At 42.8% G+C, this 17,662-nt stretch overlaps 1 protein-coding gene across 2 annotated transcripts in view; it reads right to left on the reverse strand.

Moving 5' to 3' along the window:
- Positions 1–17,662, reverse strand: part of LANCL2 (LanC like glutathione S-transferase 2) — a 233,752-nt gene that overhangs the window by 112,087 nt on the left and 104,003 nt on the right. For both annotated transcript variants that reach the window (XM_069211503.1, XM_069211502.1), the window contains one exon: positions 11,109–11,291. In XM_069211503.1, the coding sequence (XP_069067604.1) occupies positions 11,109–11,291 (183 nt within the window). The remainder of the gene's footprint in view (positions 1–11,108; positions 11,292–17,662) is intronic.

Consider the following 17,662-nt stretch of genomic DNA (forward strand, 5'->3'; position numbering starts at 1 on the left):
AGTATTTGGGGGTGAATCTCCCATTCGTGGATCTGTTGGTGATCCCGAGAGAGACAGTCTGCTAACTGATTCTGAATTCCTGGAATAAACTGCGCTATTAGGCGAATGTGGTTGTGAATCGCCCAATGCCATATTCTCTGTGCCAGGAGACACAACTGTGTCGAGTGTGTTCCTCCCTGTTTGTTCAGATAATACATCGTTGTCATGTTGTCTGTTTTGACAAGAATGTGTTTGTGGCTTATTATAGGTTGAAATGCTTTCAACGCTAGAAATACTGCCAGTAGTTCTAAGTGATTTATGTGAAACTGTCTCTGCTGAGTGTCCCATTGTCCTTGTATGCTGTGTTGGTTGAGGTGTGCTCCCCACCCTATCATGGAGGCATCTGTCGTTATTACGTATTGAGGCACTGGGTCTTGAAAAGGCCGCCCTTGGTTTAAATTTATAGTGTTCCACCATTGAAGCGAGGTGTATGTTTGGCGGTCTATCAACACTAGATCTTGAAGTTGACCCTGTGCCTGTGACCACTGTGATGCTAGGCACTGTTGTAAGGGCCGCATGTGCAATCTTGCGTTTGGGACAATGGCTATGCACGAGGACATCATGCCTAGTAGTTTCATCACCATCTTCACCTGTCTCTTTTGTTTTGGGTACATGGCTTGTGTTACATTGTGAAATGCCTGTACCCTTTGTGGGCTTAAAGTGGTAATCCCTTTTGTTGTGTTGATTGTCGCCCCTAAGTATTGCTGTGTTTGACACGGCTGAAGGTGTGACTTGTTGTAGTTGAGTGAGAAACCTAGTTTGTGGAGGGTTTCTATGACATACTTTGTGTGTTGTGAACACCGTTCTTGCGTGTTGGTTTTGATTAACCAATCGTCTAGGTACTGGAAGACATGTATTTGCTGCCTTCTGATATGAGCAGCTACTACTGCCAGGCATTTTGTAAAAACTCTTGGCGCAGTTGTTATTCCGAATGGCAACACTTTGAATTGGTAATGTACTCCTTGGAATACAAACCTTAAGTACTTTATGTGGGAAGGATGTATCGGTATATGGAAGTATGCATCCTTTAGGTCTAGTTTTGTCATGTAGTCTTGTTGTTTGAGCAATGGGATTACGTCCTGTAGTGTCACCATGTGAAAGTGATCTGATTTGATGTAGATATTTAATGTCCTGAGATCTAATATAGGTCTTAGAGTTTTGTCTTTTTTGGGTATAAGAAAGTACAGCGAGTAAACTCCTGTTCCTCTCTGATGAATTGGTACCAGTTCTATTGCATCTTTTTGTAACAACGCTTGGACCTCCAGTTGTAGAAGATCCATGTGTTGTTTTGACATATTGTGTGTTTTCGGTGGGACATTTGGAGGGAATTTTAGAAATTCTATGCAATAACCATGTTGGATAATGGCTAGAACCCAATTGTCTGTTGTTATTTCCTCCCATTGTTTGTAGAAGTTGGTTAGTCTCCCCCCCCCACTGGTGTTATGAGTTGGGGATTTGCGACGCCGAAGACACTGTTTGTTTTGTGGAGTTATGGGGCTTTGGAACTTCCCTCTACTCTTTGGGAACTGTCCCCCTCTATATTGTCCTTGATAACTTCCCCGCTGGTATTGGCTCTGATAAGTGGGCCTTGTTTGTGAGGTTGTGGGTTCTGTGCTTTGTCCTCGAAACCCCCCTCAAAACTATGTTTTCCTAAATGTGCCTCTGCTCTGTGGGGAGTAGAGTGCGCCCATGGCTTTGGCTGTATCAGTGTCCTTTTTAAGTTGTTCGATAGCAGTGTCCACCTCCAGCCCAAACAACTGCTGTCCGTTAAATGGCATATTCAGCACAGCTTGTTGTATTTCCGGCTTGACTCCCGATGTACGCAGCCATGCATGTCTCCATGTTGTCACTGCTGTGTTTACAGTCTTAGCAGCTGTGTCTGCTGCATCATTTGCTGACTGTATCTGATTGTTTGAGATACTCTGTCCTTCTTCCACCACCTGTTGTGCTCTTTTTTGGAACTCCTTTGGCAAATGTTCTATAAAATGTTGCATTTCCTCCCAATGAGCCCTATCATATCTGGCCAATAAAGCCTGTGAGTTGGCAATTCGCCACTGGTTGGCTGCCTGTGCCGCCACTCTTTTCCCCGCCGCGTCGAGCTTACGACTCTCTTTGTCTGGAGGTGGTGCATCTCCTGAGGTGTGTGAATTCGCCCTCTTGCGAGCTGCTCCTACTACCACTGAGTCTGGTGTTAACTGTTGTGTGATGTACACAGGGTCTGTTGGTGGCGGTTTATATTTTTTCTCCACCCTTGGAGTAATGGCTCTTCCTTTCACAGGCTCCTCAAACACTTGTTTGGAGTGCTTTAGCATTCCAGGTAGCATGGGGAGGCTTTGATACTGGCTGTGTGTGGACGACAGTGTATTAAATAGAAAGTCGTCTTCAATTGGTTCTGCATGCAGGCTGACATTATGAAACGCTGCTGCTCTTGACACCACCTGTGCGTAAGCGGTACTGTCCTCTGGTGGTGACGGTCTAGCTGGATAACAGTCGGGACTGTTATCTGACACTGGCGCATCATAAAGATCCCATGCGTCTGGATCATCCTGACTCATCCCTGTATGAGTTGGAGATTGCATCATTGGTGGAGTGGCTATCGGTGATGGTTGTGGAGAGCGTTGTGGAGATGGTGGCGGGGTTACTTGTTTAGCCACCTTTGCCTGTGGCTGCTTGTCTTTCTCTTGGAAGGCAAGTTTTCGTTTCATTCAAATCGGAGGGAGAGTACTGATCTTCCCTGTTTCCTTTTGGATGTGGAGCCTTCTTTGGGTGTAATCTGGCTCCATTGTCTCTAGTTCTTGTCCAAATCTATGTGTTTGCATTTGTGAGGACAGGCCTTGTTCCTCTGTGTAGGAACTTGTTTTCGGTTCCGAGGCCGGATGTTTCGGTATCGAAACCTTTTCGGCTGCTTTTTTCGGTTCCGACGACACTTTTTTCTCTTCGGCGTACTGATTTCTCGGTGCCGACATGTTTCAGTGCTGCTCTCTCGGTGCCGAGATTGCTCTGACCCGGTGTCTCGGGTCGAGCTGCTCTGTGCCGGTATCTCGACCGGAGTCGGATGACTTCGACACATGCATGCCCTTTTTCGGTGCCGATGCTCGGTCACCTATTTTTCGGGTTAAGCCATGGCCTGCCGGCGGTGGCGTCCCCTGGGCTTTACTGGTCTTTGCGTGAGTTTTGTGTATCGACTTCTTACTCACGGTTTTCGGCGTCTGTTCAGAATCGACCTCTTCCGAGTCCGAATCCTCGATGGAGAAGGCTTCCTCTTCTTCCTCCATGTGTTTTTGTCCTGTCGGCACCGACGCCATCTGTAATCTTCTTGCTCTTCGGTCCCTTAAGGTCTTCCTGGACCGAAACGCTAGACAGGCCTCACAGGTATCCTCTTTGTGTTCTGGAGACAAACACAAATTACAGACCAAATGCTGATCTGTATAAGGATACTTGTTGTGACATTCGGGGCAGAAGCGGAATGGGGTCCGTTCCATTAGCCTTGAAGACGCACGTGGTCGGGCCGACCAGGCCCCGCTGGGGAATCGAAAACCCCGAAGGGCCGCCGGAGCTTCTCCAAATTCGGTGTCGATCTGTTGTAACTAACCCGATACCGAACACAAACAATACCGTAGAATTTTCCGAGAATTTCACTAACTTTCCGAACCGAAACGCGGAGCGAATAGGAACACGTCCAAACCCGATGGTGGAAAGAAAACAATCTAAGATGGAGTCGACGCCCATGCCCAATGGAGCCGAAAGGGGAGGAGTCCCTCGATCTCGTGACTCGAAAAGACTTCTTCGAAGAAAAACAACTTGTAACACTCCGAACCAAACACTAGATGGCGGGATGTGCAAAGCATGTGTATCTGCAGCTACACATGCCATCGAACATATATATATATATATATATATATATATATATATATATATATATATATATATATATATATTTATAAATAAATAAATAAAACAATTACGGTGGTCGTCACTAGGTAGTTATAGTTAGGACCCAGTTTCTATATAAAAGTGTTTTTTTACTTGCCTATATCTTTGGTGCCGCTTGATGAATCTTCACGGAACCTTTTAAAAATACTTGCCAGTTCCGTCAGCTGATGTCTGGAAGTTTTTGGGGTGATCCGTCCAGGGGATTCCCAAAACATGTTTTCCCCATTCATTTTTCGATAGGGATTTTGAGCAGCAATAGCGCAAAAACTACTGTATGGAATTACACCAAATTTGGCAGTAAGGTAGGTCGTGGTCCAGAAAGTGACCTTATTTTGTTTGTTTTGGTGTAATTCAGTAGTTTTAGAGAAATTAAAGAACTGGGGAATTTCTATGATTTTGTACGTTTCAAATGTGTGCCTAACTATAACATCCTTGTAATCTTTGGTTTATTAAGTGAAAAAAAAAAAAATATATATATATACATATATATATATATATACACACACACACACACACACACACACATATATATATACATATATATAAATATAAATATATATATATATGGAAAATGTCACTTACCCAGTGTACATCTGTTCGTAGCATGTTCCGCTGCAGATTCACATGCTATGCACAGGTCCTGCCATCTAGTGTTGGGCTCGGAGTGTTACAAGTTGTTTTTCTTCAAAGAAGTCTTTTCGAGTCACGGGATCGAGTGACTCCTCCTTTTCGGCTCCATTGCGCATGCTCATCGACTCCATCTTAGATTGTTTTCCCACAGAGGGTAAGGCAGGAGTGATAGAGTGTAAAGAAAGAGATGTCCATACAAATGGAATAGATATATGTATACATAGGTACAAATTCAAGTGTAACTTAAACTGCTACAGGCTCCCGGGGAGGAGGGAGGGCGCATGTGAATCTGCAGCGGAACATGCCATGAACAGATGTACACTGGGTAAGTGACATTTTCCGTTCAATGGCATGTGTAGCTGCAGATACACATATTATGCATAGACTACAAAGAAGTTCTCCTCTCATAAGCAGTCACCCTGTAGGAGTTGAAGTTGTTTCAAATAGTGTTCTTAGTACAGCCTGTCCTACTGTGGCTTGTTGTGTTGCTAACACATCTACACAGTAATGCTTGGTAAATGTATGGGGTGTTGACCAAGTGGATGCTTTACAGATTTCTGTCATTGGTATATTTCCTAGAAATGCCATTGTTGCTCCTTTCTTCCTGGTGGAGTGTGCTTTTGGTGTTACTAATAGCTGTCTTTTAGCTTTTAGGTAACAAGTTTGGATACACTTTACTATCCATCTGGCTAGTCCTTGTTTTGAGATAGGATTACCAGTATGGGGTTTTTGGAATGCAACAAATAACTGTTTCGTTTTTCTAAATGATTTTGTTTAGTCAATTTAATACATTAAAACTCTTAATGTCTAATGTATGGAGCACTCTTTCTGCTACTGAGTCTGGCTGTGGGAAGAAGACTGGAAGTGCCACTGTTTGATGTATATGAAACGGTGAGATGACTTTAGGTAGGAATTTTGGGTTTGTGCGAAGTACAACTTTATGTTTGTGTATTTGTATAAAGGGTTGTTCAATAGTGAATGTTTGTATTTCACTAACTCTTCGTAATTAAGTGATTGCAACGAGGAATGCTACTTTCCACGTTAGATACGAGTGCATGGGTTCAAATGGTGGACCCATGAGCCGTGTGAGTACAATATTGAGATTCCATGAAGGCACTGGTGGTGTTCTTGGATGTGTGATACATTTTAGCCCTTCCATGAAGGCTTTGATGACAGGGACTCTAAATAGAGACTTGGTTTATATATTTTGTAAATAGGCTGAAATAGCTGTGAGATGTATTTTAATGGATGAAAAAGCTAAATTAGCTTTTTTGTAGATGAAGTAAGTAACCTACAATGTCTTGTATGGATGCGGAAAGAGGAGTTATGTGTTTGGATTGGCAGTAAAAGACAAACCTTTTCCATTTGTTTGCATAGCACTGCCTGGTAGTGGGTTTTCTTGCTTGTTTAATTACTTCCATACATTCTGGTGGAAGATGTAGATATCCAAACTCTAAGACTTCAGGAGCCAGATTGCTAGATTGAGTATTGCTGCATTTGGGTGCCTGATCAGTTGTTTGTTTTGTGTCAACAGATCCGGTCTGTTTGGCAGCATGATGTGTGGTACTAGTGATAGGTCTAACAATGTTGTGTACAATGGTTGACGTGCCCACATTGGCGCTATAAGTATGAGTTTGAGTTTGTTTTGACGCAGTTTGTTGACCAGAAATGGAATGAGCGGGAGAGGGGAAAAGCGTAAGCAAATATCCCTGACCAGTTGATCCATAGAGCATTGCCCTTGGATAGAGGGTGTGGGAACCTGGATGCAAAGTTTTGGCATTTTGCGTTCTGGCTCGTGGCGAATAGATCTATGTCTGGTGTTCCCCATTGGCGAAAGTACTTGTGAAGTACCTAGGGGTGAATTTCCCACTCGTGTGTGTGCTGATGAGCCCGGCTGAGAACATCTGCTAATTGATTGTGAATCCCTGAAATGTACTGTGCTACAGGGTGAATGTTGTTGTGAATTGCCCAATGCCAAATTTTTTGTGCTAGAAGACAAAGTTGTGATGAGTGGGTTCCTCCCTGTTTGTTTAAGTAGTACATTGTAGTCATATTGTCTGTTTTGATGAGAATGTATTTGTGAACGAGAAAAGGTTGAAAGGCTTTGAGTGCTAGGAATACAGCTAGCAATTCTAAGTGGTTTATGTGAAGTTGTTTGTGTTTGTTGTCCCATTGTCCCTGAATGTTGTGATTGTTGAGGTGTGCTCCCCGTCCAATCATTGATGCATCTGTTGTAAGCGTGGCTTGAGGCACAGGGTCTTGAAATGGCCGCCCTTTGTTTAAATTTGTGGAATTCCACCACTGAAGCGAGATGTGTGTTTGGCAGTCTATCAACACTAGATATTGAAGCTGACCATGTGCCTGTGACCATTGTTTTGCAAGGCACTGTTGTAAGGGCCGCATGTTTAGTCTTGCATTGGGGACAATGGCGATGCATGATGCCATCATGCCCAACAGTTTCATGACAAATTTGACTGTGTACTGTTGGTTTGGCTGGATTCGTGGTAATATATTGTGGAATTATTGTATCCTTTGTGGACTTGGGCTTGCAAGTGCTGTTTGGGTATTTAATGTGGCTCCTAAATACTGTTGAACCTGCGCTGGTTGTAAGTGAGATTTTTGGTATTTTATTGAGAACCCTAGTGTGTGTAGGGTCTGTATTACATAACATGTATGGTGTTGACACTGTGTTTGACTGTTGGATTTTATTAGCCAGTCGTCGAGATTTGGAAAGACATGGATATGTTGCCTTCTTATGTAGGCTGCGACTACGGCAAGGCATTTTGTAAATACTCTGGGAGCTGTTGTTATCCCGAAAGGTAACACCTTGAACTGGTAATGTTTTCCTTGTATTACAAACCTGAGATATTTTCTGTGCGCTGGATGGATGGGTATGTGAAAATACGCATCTTTGAGATCCAGTGTTGCCATAAACGCTTGTTGTAGCAGTGGGACTACATCCTGTAGTGTTACCATGTGAAAGTGTACTGATAGGATGTAAAGATTGGGAGTTCTGAGATCTAGTCTTGGTCTCATTGTTCCATCTTTATTGGGATTGAGGAAATACAGGGAGTAAAACCATGTTCCTATTTGATGATGTGGTACAAGCACTATAGCTTGTTTGAGTAATAATGATTGTACCTCTGCTTGCAACATTGAAATGTGTTGGGAGGAGTGCTTGTGTGGGTTTGGAGGTATATCTGGAGGAATATGTGTGAATTCTATGCAGTAACCATGTTGGATAATGGATAAGACCCAATTGTCTGTTGTGATGGGTAACCAGTGTGTGTGGAACTTTTGCAGTCTTCCTCCCACAGGGGAAGTGTAGTGAGGAAAGATGTGGAGCAAGTCGCTGCTTTGTGTGAGTGGTTTGCTTTGAGGGCTGATATTTTCCCCTACTTCTGGGAAATTGTCCCCTGTAGGTTCCTCGAAACCCTCCTCTTTGGTACTGTGGCTGGTAAGACGGTTTGGATTGTGAGGTAGATGCCTCAGATTTTCAGACTCTAAAACCTCCCCTATATTGAGGCTTTCGAAATGAGCCTCTGTACTGTGTTGAGTAAAGCGCTCCCATAGCTTTAGCAGTGTCTGCGCCCTTTTTCATTTTTTCAATGGCTGTATCAACCTGTGTGCCAAACAGCTGTTTTTAATTAAATGGCATGTTAAGAACAGCTTGCTGGATTTCAGGTTCAAAGCTTGACGACCGAAGCCATGCGTGCCGTCTAATGGTGACTGCTGTATTGATAGATCTTGCGGCTGTGTCTGCGGAGTCTAACGCTGACCTGATTTGATTATTCGTAATGGCCTGCCCTTCCTCGACTATTTGCTGGGCTCTTTTCTGTTGATCCTTGGGGAGATGCTGGATGATGTCTTTCATCTCGTTCCAGTGGGCATTATGGTATGTAGCCATTAGCGTTTGGGAATTGGCTATTCTCCATTGATTAGCCGCTTGTGATGCTACTCTTGTACCAGCAGCATACATTTTTTTGCTTTCTTTATCTGGTGGCGGTGCATCACCAGACGACTGGGAGTTAGCCCTTTACCTTGCTGCGCTGACCACTACGGAATCTGGGGGTAGCTGTTGGGTAATAAAAACTGGGTCAGAAGGAGGCAGCTTATATTTCTTTTCTAACCTAGGAGTGATTGCTGTTGCCTTAACTGGTTCCGGAAAGATTTGATGTTCATGTTTTAGCATGCCAGGAAGCATGGGTAGAGACTGGTACGTGGTGTGAGTTGAGGACAACGTATTAAATAGAAAATTATCCTCAAGAAGTTCTGTGTGCATGGCTACGTTATGGTATGATGCTGCCCTAGCTAGAACCTGAGTGTATGAGGTGCTATCCTCTGAGGGTGATGGCTTTGACGGATAGCACTCTGGACTATTGTCAGAAATGGGATCATCAAAAAGGTCCCATGGGTCGACATCATCTTGGTGTGACTCTGCAGAGTGTACTGGAGACTGTGCAGTAGGGTTAATAGGTGGAGAGACAGTTAGTTGAGGAGACTGGTGAGGTGAGAACTGAGGAGGTGGAGATTTTTGTCTGGGTTTTGGCACTTTAGCCGGTGGCTGGTCAGTGTCCAAATGTCCTTCAAAGGCCAGCTTCCTCTTTGTTTTTTAGAGGAGGTGCAGTGAGGATATTGCCAGTGTCTTTATGAATTTGAATTCTGACCTGTTTTTCGTCAAATTCCTCCATTTGCGTAAGTTCCTCCACAAATCTATGGCTTTCTTTCAATTGTTTGGAAAATCCATGCTCCTCTGTATATATGGGTCTTTTCGGCTCCGAAGCCGGTTTCCTCAGGATCGAAAGGCCTGGAGTAGCTGTTGGCTTTGGCTCCCAGGCTGACTTTCGAGGCTTCGACTCGATGGGTCGGTGCTTGACTATTTTGGAGCCTGTGCTTCACCTCGAGTCCGAAGGCTTCGGTGGAGTGGCCTTTCTCGGTACCGCAGTTGTTGCTTGGTCACCGGCAGTCTTTTTATGGGTGGAGCAATGGCCTTCCGGCAGTGGCATCCCCGAGGCCGTGTGTTTGGGCTTGGACAGGGCAGGGGCACTCATGTTCTGTCCCGCTGTGATTGGTCTGTCGTTGTCGGACTCGTGCTCGGAGTCGGACCCCTGAACTGAGACTGCGGTGTGCATCATCTCCTCCTCTTCTACATCGAGACGTTCAGTGCTTCTCGATGCCATTTCCAACCTTCGCGCTCTTCGGTCTCATAGAGTCTTCTTTGAGCGGAAGGATCTGCAGGCCTCGCAAGTATCCTCTTGGTGGTCTGGAGATAGACTCAGGTTACATACTAGATGTTGGTCCGTATACGGGAACTTGGCGTGGCACCAAGGGCAGAATCGAAACGGGGTCCGGTCCATGAGGCTTCGACGAGGCTTTGGTTGGGCCAACCAGGCCCGAGTTGGGTGCGGGTACCCCGAAGGGCAAGTACAGAGCTGTATCCGCCGGTACCGAAGTGTCGACGATGATAGATGGTATGCGATCGAAAACAATACTGACGAATTTAGATAGTTTGTAGTACTTTTCCGACTCAAACTACCGGAGCAAAAAGAAACACGTCCGAACCCAATGGCGGAAAGAAAACAATCTAAGATGGAGTCGATGACCATGCGCAATGGAGCCAAAGAGGAGGAGTCACTCGATCCCGTGACTCGAAAAGACTTCTTTGGAGAATAACAACTTGTAACACTCCGAGCCCAACACTAGATGGCAGGACCTGTGCATAGCATGTGTATCTGCAGCTACTCATGCCATCAAATATATATATATATATATATATATATATATATATATAGGTACATACACACACAGATGTTATAGTAGTTAGGTGAAAATGTCAGCTAAACATCCTGAGTTTAAGTTTAAAAAAATAAGGTTCCCCTGGGGTCAAGACCCTGACCACACTGGCCCTTATGGGGGGACAAAATAAAAAAATGTTTGTGCTGCAGTTCTTGCTGTAATCCTACACAGTGAGGTCTCCCATGTAGTCCCGAAGGACTGCTGCAGGACCTACATGACCCCTGTGTAGACGTATGAGAATACTTCAGTACCTGGGAAAAATTGCAAAAACAAATGTGGAGTGGGTATCGGTGGGGGATTACATAAACATGGGGAGTGGTTGGACATCAATGGCAGGTTGCCTGCCCGTGAGAGGTTGGCCCAGACTCTGTGTCAAATCTGCTACTGCGCATCATCAAAAAATATGCTCAGGGCGGGAGCTGGGGAAAATATGATAACAAAAACTAGAAGTTCACTGAAAAAACAAAGATTAAAGTGACATTATCTTTAGGTAGTGTAATAATATGTTGCTTAAACCATAGAAATTCATTGACAAAACCCAAGGTTACTGTGACATCATAGCTAGTCCTCTGAAACCACTTGGCCTTCCTCTCTGTTTTGCATTTATAATGGAACATTGTACCAAAACATTCCTAAAGTATGTACTTTCTACCAGCACCAAATTATGAAAAAACGCTTTATACAATGCACAGGTTGTTGTTCTCACTCACCTTGTAAGCTTGCAGGAGCACATGAATGACACCTGGAGCTCCATGGCACCAATGCACTAGTCTATCACTTTCATTACTTAAAGATGATGGATAGTTTCCAGACCGAAATTTTTTATGGCGCAGGTAATCAATACTTGGCTTTACCAATTCAACAAGCGTCTCTTGGTCTAAATTGGAAAGAGGCTGAAAAAACAATAGAGATAACAATTTCATAGCGTCAAAAAATATTAACTCAGCAGCTAATAAACAGATATTAAATTTGGGCTTCAATTAGAAATGTCCTGAAAGACTTGGTGTCATTCATCACATCCAATAAAATCCTATACGCTGAGGTTTGGAATATAATGAATGCAGTAAGTAGCCATTATTGCGAGTTACCCTTCCAACAACTGGGCATAACATGCAGACTTTGGTGCTTTCTGTAGCAAAATGTGCATGTACAATATTTTGCGGGCTTTTCGCCCATTACATTTGTACTGTTTTGACCTGCCGAAGTTTATCAGAAGGTTTGGTGTATATCGCTCCTTAGAATGCGATAACCACTGCACCATTTGTAATTGTGATCCCTGCAGAAATACAAGTTTGTGATCTAACAAAGACCATGTCCTCGAGGTTTATCTAATTAAGGAACAGAAAGCAATGGCAACAAGATCAATCATTCATGCAGAAATGTAACACACTGATATGGTAATAAGAGTATACTTATGCTGTAATTAAAGACACTAAGGGCCACATGTAAGTACCATTTTTCTTGTCGCAACGGGTGCATTTTGGTATGTACAGGCCCATTTTTGCGATTCGGTAATCTATTTACCGAATTGCAAAAAGGGTTTGCGAGTCGCAATTAGGAAAGGGCGTTCCCTTCCTAATTGCGAGTAGCAGTGCGATGTAGGATTGTTTTGTGACCGTGAATGCGGTCACAAAACAATCACAGTTAGCACTAATTTCAAATTGGTGCTAACCCATTCGCAAATGGGAAAGGGTCCCCACAGGACCCCTTCCCCTTTGGTAATGGTAGCAAAAATATTTTTCAGAGCAGGCAGTGGTCCCTGGACCACTGCCTGCTCTGATAAAATGAAAAGAAAACTTTTCATTTTTTTGTTTTCAAGGGAACGGGCTGCATTTAAAAAAATAAAAATTGCTTTATTTAAAAAGCAGTCACAGAAATGGTGGTCTGCTGTCCCGTTAGTCCACCATCCCTCTGAGTGAGGCCATTCCCAATGGGGTTGCAAATTGCGACCTACCTTATGAATACTTATGAGGTAGGTCATTTGCGAACCCACCGGGAATCTCAAACAGTGTACATAACACTGTTGTACATTTTGTTTTGCAGCTCGCAATTTACGATTCCCAAACGGATCGCAAACTTCGAGTTGCAAAACAAAAGGTCATACATCTGGCCCCTATTCCCTTTCCGCCCAAGCCATTGTGATGATTCACAAAAATACCTATGTCCAGACACGATCTAACAGGAACAAACTATGGAAATCTAATAAGATTGTGTGTCAATTACCAAGAAAACTGCGAACAATCAAATAGGAAAGCAACATTTCCTTATGAAGGGCAAAATTCATTTTTTTTTGTAAATGTACCTACCTCCCATAAATGTCACTGTACTTCAGACCTAAGTCAGCAGTAAGTCATACTTATGAAAAAGTTTAATCGAGCGCCAAGAGCGTTTTTCTATTAACTGCTATTATACTAAGTAAACAACAAACAAACCAGAAGTATCTTATGGGGAAGCCATCTTCTCACTCTAGCCTATCCACGTCGGACCAACGTTTGTAAAGCTTTGGGGTTTGTTTCTACTCATTTTCTTCCTTTTGTGCGCTGTTTTGAGAGATTATCATAAGTATACTTTTAAGTTTCAAACTAGCATGTAACTAAGACAACGTTTTAGAGTACAAGGCGAATGTACTGTGCATCACATCTGAATTGCATTCCACTGAGTTAATAAAATGGTCTCAAACCGTTCAGAAGGATTCAGTCGTCGCAAAAATCTGCTTGACACTTCTAAGCTTATTTTCAGCACAAGCATCTGCCCCTTTCAAACCTCAAAATTCAAAGCCTGTTAGAATTTCCGATGAATCGCTAGAAATACTTTAATTAAGGCAGAATCCAGAGATATGAACTTTACGCTGTCATTTTGACATTTTTTAATTGGTACATTACCAAAAAAACATGTTTTCGTGTTACACACAGAAGACTGTGATGTGATCGCTGATAGACCAACACTCTGCCAAAGAGAAAACGCAGAGCCACACTCATAAGGTATTTTTAGATGGCGCATTTTGATTTTTCTTCTTTTTTGTTACATTCTACCTTGTTCTCCCTCATCCAAACGTGCTCCTCAAATTTTCCATTTAGACAAGATCCGCAGACTGCAAGGAGATGCGGCTGAATTAGCACATTGTATGTTTGAGAGATTCTTCTGCTGGTGCCACCCGTGTCATTAAAATGTTTGACCAGTGGGTTCTCCAGAAGAATACATGAAAAACATGGCAGCGCCTTATTTCAATGGCTAGGAGTGCTATGTATGCAAACTCCGAATCTGGATAGAAGTAATGGAAATACTCTTCCATCCGTGTTAAGGGTTCCAACTGTCTTACAATCTGTGTTGGTCCTTTGCCTTAGCAAATTGTGCTTAAAGGGTCCTATATTTCCTTGTAGCTTAATGTCCTTAGAAAATGGCATTGAGGTCCTGTTCACACTGTTAAAGATACTCAAATGAGCCTCAATATTTAGTCTATAACAGGAAAAGAATGTACTGTGGTGGTGTTAAATTTAATAATTCCACTTGAAACATACCTACCACCCTTGCCAGAGGCAAAAAGTTGGGGTGGGGCTGGGCGACAAGGCTTGGTTGCTGCAGCCTCATGCAATTTTACAAAATGGATTAAATTGGGTCCAGTGTTCCCACATCCGCAGAGAATAGGTGCAGGAAAAGTGGGCTAGAGTGATTTGACAGGGCAGAATTGCATACAGGAATTCCTCTCTGCCTCACTGCCAATCAGGGTCTAGGCTTGGAATTTTCAGAGTCTTGACGAGAAATAAACACAGGTGCCTATTTACCCACCCATAACAGAAGCTACAATTCTGACCTAACTGAACTTAAGAGCCTATAGGTGTCAAGGGCCAGATGTAGCAACCCGTTTGCGAGTTGCAAACGGCGAAAATCGCCGTTTGCGAGTCGCAAACGTGGGTTTGGCATGCAGAAATGCATATTGCGAGTCGTTACCGACTCGCAATATGCATTTCCGACTCGCTAATAGGAAGGGGTGTTCCCTTCCAATTTGCGAGTCGCTGTGGGATGCAATACATCATGCATTTCCATCATGAATGAATATTCATGAGGTGGGTCATTGCGACCCCATAGCGAGTTGCAGTCGGTGTCTGAGACACCGTACTGCATTGGGAATTGCGACTTGCAATTTGCGAGTCGCTCCGACTCGCAAATTGCAAGTCGCAATTCCCAACTTTCGTACATCTGGCCCCTAGTCTCTAAACTAATGCATGCCCATTGTGCTCCAAAACCTTGCTGAAGTTATCATCTACCTTTGTGTTCAGATAGTGATAGTGGTCTGTGGTTAAACTCAGTGGCAATAAATTCAACTGCTCCTTCTGGCATCCACAATGGAGGTAAAGTACTGTTTTTTCCAGTCAATACACGGAACAGAGAATAAATCCATATTCACCCATTGTCCAGCATCTGGAAAGAAACACAGAGGGACCCTTCATGTTCTGCACAGTCATTCTCATGAAGGGAACTGCCACCTGCAATCCTGTCTTCAAGCCCCATACAGATCTGGCATATTAGGTGTTCAACAACTAGCATAAATAAGACTGGGAGAATGCAACATCAGCTTAGTGCCCAAGTTCAGATTTCAAGCAGATAAACTAACATCTTACTCAGTCGAAAGCTTTGTCAACATAGAGATTCACCACCGAGTGGTCACGTAGGCAGGTATTTACTCATCAATTATTGAAACTAATCATCGAATATTCAAAGTTGTTCTCCTTTGAATATAGCACACTTGAAGCATCCCAAACAATCTGTTGATTTCCACAGTTTTAGAGTGAGTCTTCCCACCTACATTTATCAAGGACAAAAGCCTGTAAGAACGGCACTGCTCCTCTGGTCTGTCTGGTCTTACGGTGAGATATCCTTTCCTAATGCTGTGGCAAAACACACCATACATTGCCATTAGTACTCAAAATGTCAGCAACGTTTACCATAAGGTCTTTGTCACCTATCACATCGCCACAACACATATTCTGGATCACCCATCTTGTCTTGGACATTAATGGGAGCCTCCAAAGCTTCCATCTGTTCTACAGTGTAATTGTCATTATTATTATATATATATATATATATATATATATATATATATATATACCTCCCATCCAAAAGAATTACTGCTTAGTGTCCTTAATATTCTTCTGAGAGTATTACTGACCAAAACCATGAATATTTGAATGATGCCATTAGGATAAACAGAAAATGTAGTATATTGCCTTGGATACGGACCCCTGTCTCCTACGCAGCCTTCAGAATTTTGTCCCTGGATTGTATCTTGCACCATGTGGATGCTTAACATGCTCTATTAGTCAAATTTACCCAAACCTCTTGCGTATCTAACTGAGACAATCCTTTATCTGAATAAGTAGGTTATTCAGTGTATCAACTTTCAAACTCTGCCTTTCTAACTCATTAATCAAATATGCTTTTACGATTTCAGTATTTAAAGACTGCCTATCAATCTTTTCATGGGTATCATGTGCCTGCTAATTGTTAACTTAAAGTATCTCATACCACACGTCTTGATTCTACAGAGAAAAATTCAACCTCCAATAATGATCACAAATGGTCCCTAGAAATATTTGTCTGCATTTGATCGCCACTTTTGTGCCTACAAAACAATAGCTATAGGTTATGGAATAGACCATGGAAACCTGTAAAAATATTTTCAGGTGGGAGTTATCAGACAAGTGGTTTGGGTTCTACACCTCATGGAACCTGTATATACTGCACACGTTGGTGAATAGCATGTTTATCATGTCTATCTGTGAATAGTAATCATGCACATACAACCAGTATGAACATACACACTTTTATTATGAAGCAGACTTTTTCAAGACCGCAGAATGACTGCACAGTGGAACAATATTCAATAACATTCTAGAAGCCTGTGCCTCTAAATGGATCTATCAAGAAGCTGGTTACCCCCTTCGCTGCCAGGCCTTTTTCCCTCCTGTGCCGAGCCTTTTTTTGGCTATTTGGGCTCTCATAACTTTTTGTCTACATAAGCTACCCAAGCCACATTTGCGACCTTTTTTTCCAACATCCTAGGGATTCTGGAGGTACCCAGACTTTGTGGGTTCCCCTGAAGGATACAAAGAAATTAGCCAAAATAGAGCTAACATTTCATTTTTCTTAAAACAATTGGAAAAAGGGCTGCAGAAGAAGGTTTGTGTTCTTTTCCCTGAAAATGGCATCAACAAAGGGTTTGCAGTGCTAAAATCACCATTTTCCCAGCTTTCAGGAACAGGCAGACCTGAATCAGAAAAACTAATTTTTCAACACAGTTTTGGCATTTTACTGGGACTGACCCCATTTTTACTATTTTTGTGTGCTTTAAGCCTCCTTCCAGTTAGTGACAGAAATGGGTGTGAAACCAATGCTGGATCCCAGAAAGCTAAACATTTCAGAAAAGTAGACGAAACTCTGAATTCAGCAAGGGATAATTGTGTAGATCCTACAAGTGTTTCTTACAGAATGTAACAGCTGAAATAAAAACATATTGAAATTGAGGTGAAAAAAACAGCAATTTTTCTTGTTTTACTCTGTAACTTTTTTCCTGCAACATCAGATTTTTGAACGTAATATATCATTACGTCTGCTGGACTCTTCTGGTTGCTGGGATATATAGGGCTTGTAGGTTCATCAACAACCCTAGGTACCCAGAGCCAATAAATGAGCTGCACCTTGCAATGGGTTTTCATTCTATACCGGGTATACAGCAATTCATTTGCTGACATATAAAAAGTGAAAAATAGGTATCAAGAAAACCTTTATATTTCCAAAATGGGCACATGATAAGGTGTTGAGAAGCAGTGGTTATTTGCACATCTCTGAATTGCGGGGTGCCCATACTAGCATGTGAATTACAGGGCATTTCTCAAATAGACGTCTCTTTTACACACTGTCTTACATTTGGAAGGAAAAAATGTAGAGGAAGACAAGGGGCAATAACATTTGTTTTGCTATTCTGTGTTCCCCCAAGTCTCCCGATAAAAATGGTACCTCACTTGCGTGGGTAGGCCTGGTGCTCGCTACAGGAAACACAACATGGACATATCACATTTTTACATTGAAATCTGACATATTTTTGCAAAGTCACTAGCTGTAGATTTTGGCCTCCAGCTCAGATTGCACCTAGGGAAACCTACCAAACCTACGCATTTTTTAAAACTAAACACCTAGGGGAATCGAAGATGGGGTGACTTGTGGGGCTCTCACCAGGTTCTGTTACCCAGAATCCTTTGCAAATCTC

This window comes from Pleurodeles waltl, chromosome 10, assembly GCF_031143425.1.
Source record: "Pleurodeles waltl isolate 20211129_DDA chromosome 10, aPleWal1.hap1.20221129, whole genome shotgun sequence".
Taxonomy (NCBI): domain Eukaryota; kingdom Metazoa; phylum Chordata; class Amphibia; order Caudata; family Salamandridae; genus Pleurodeles; species Pleurodeles waltl.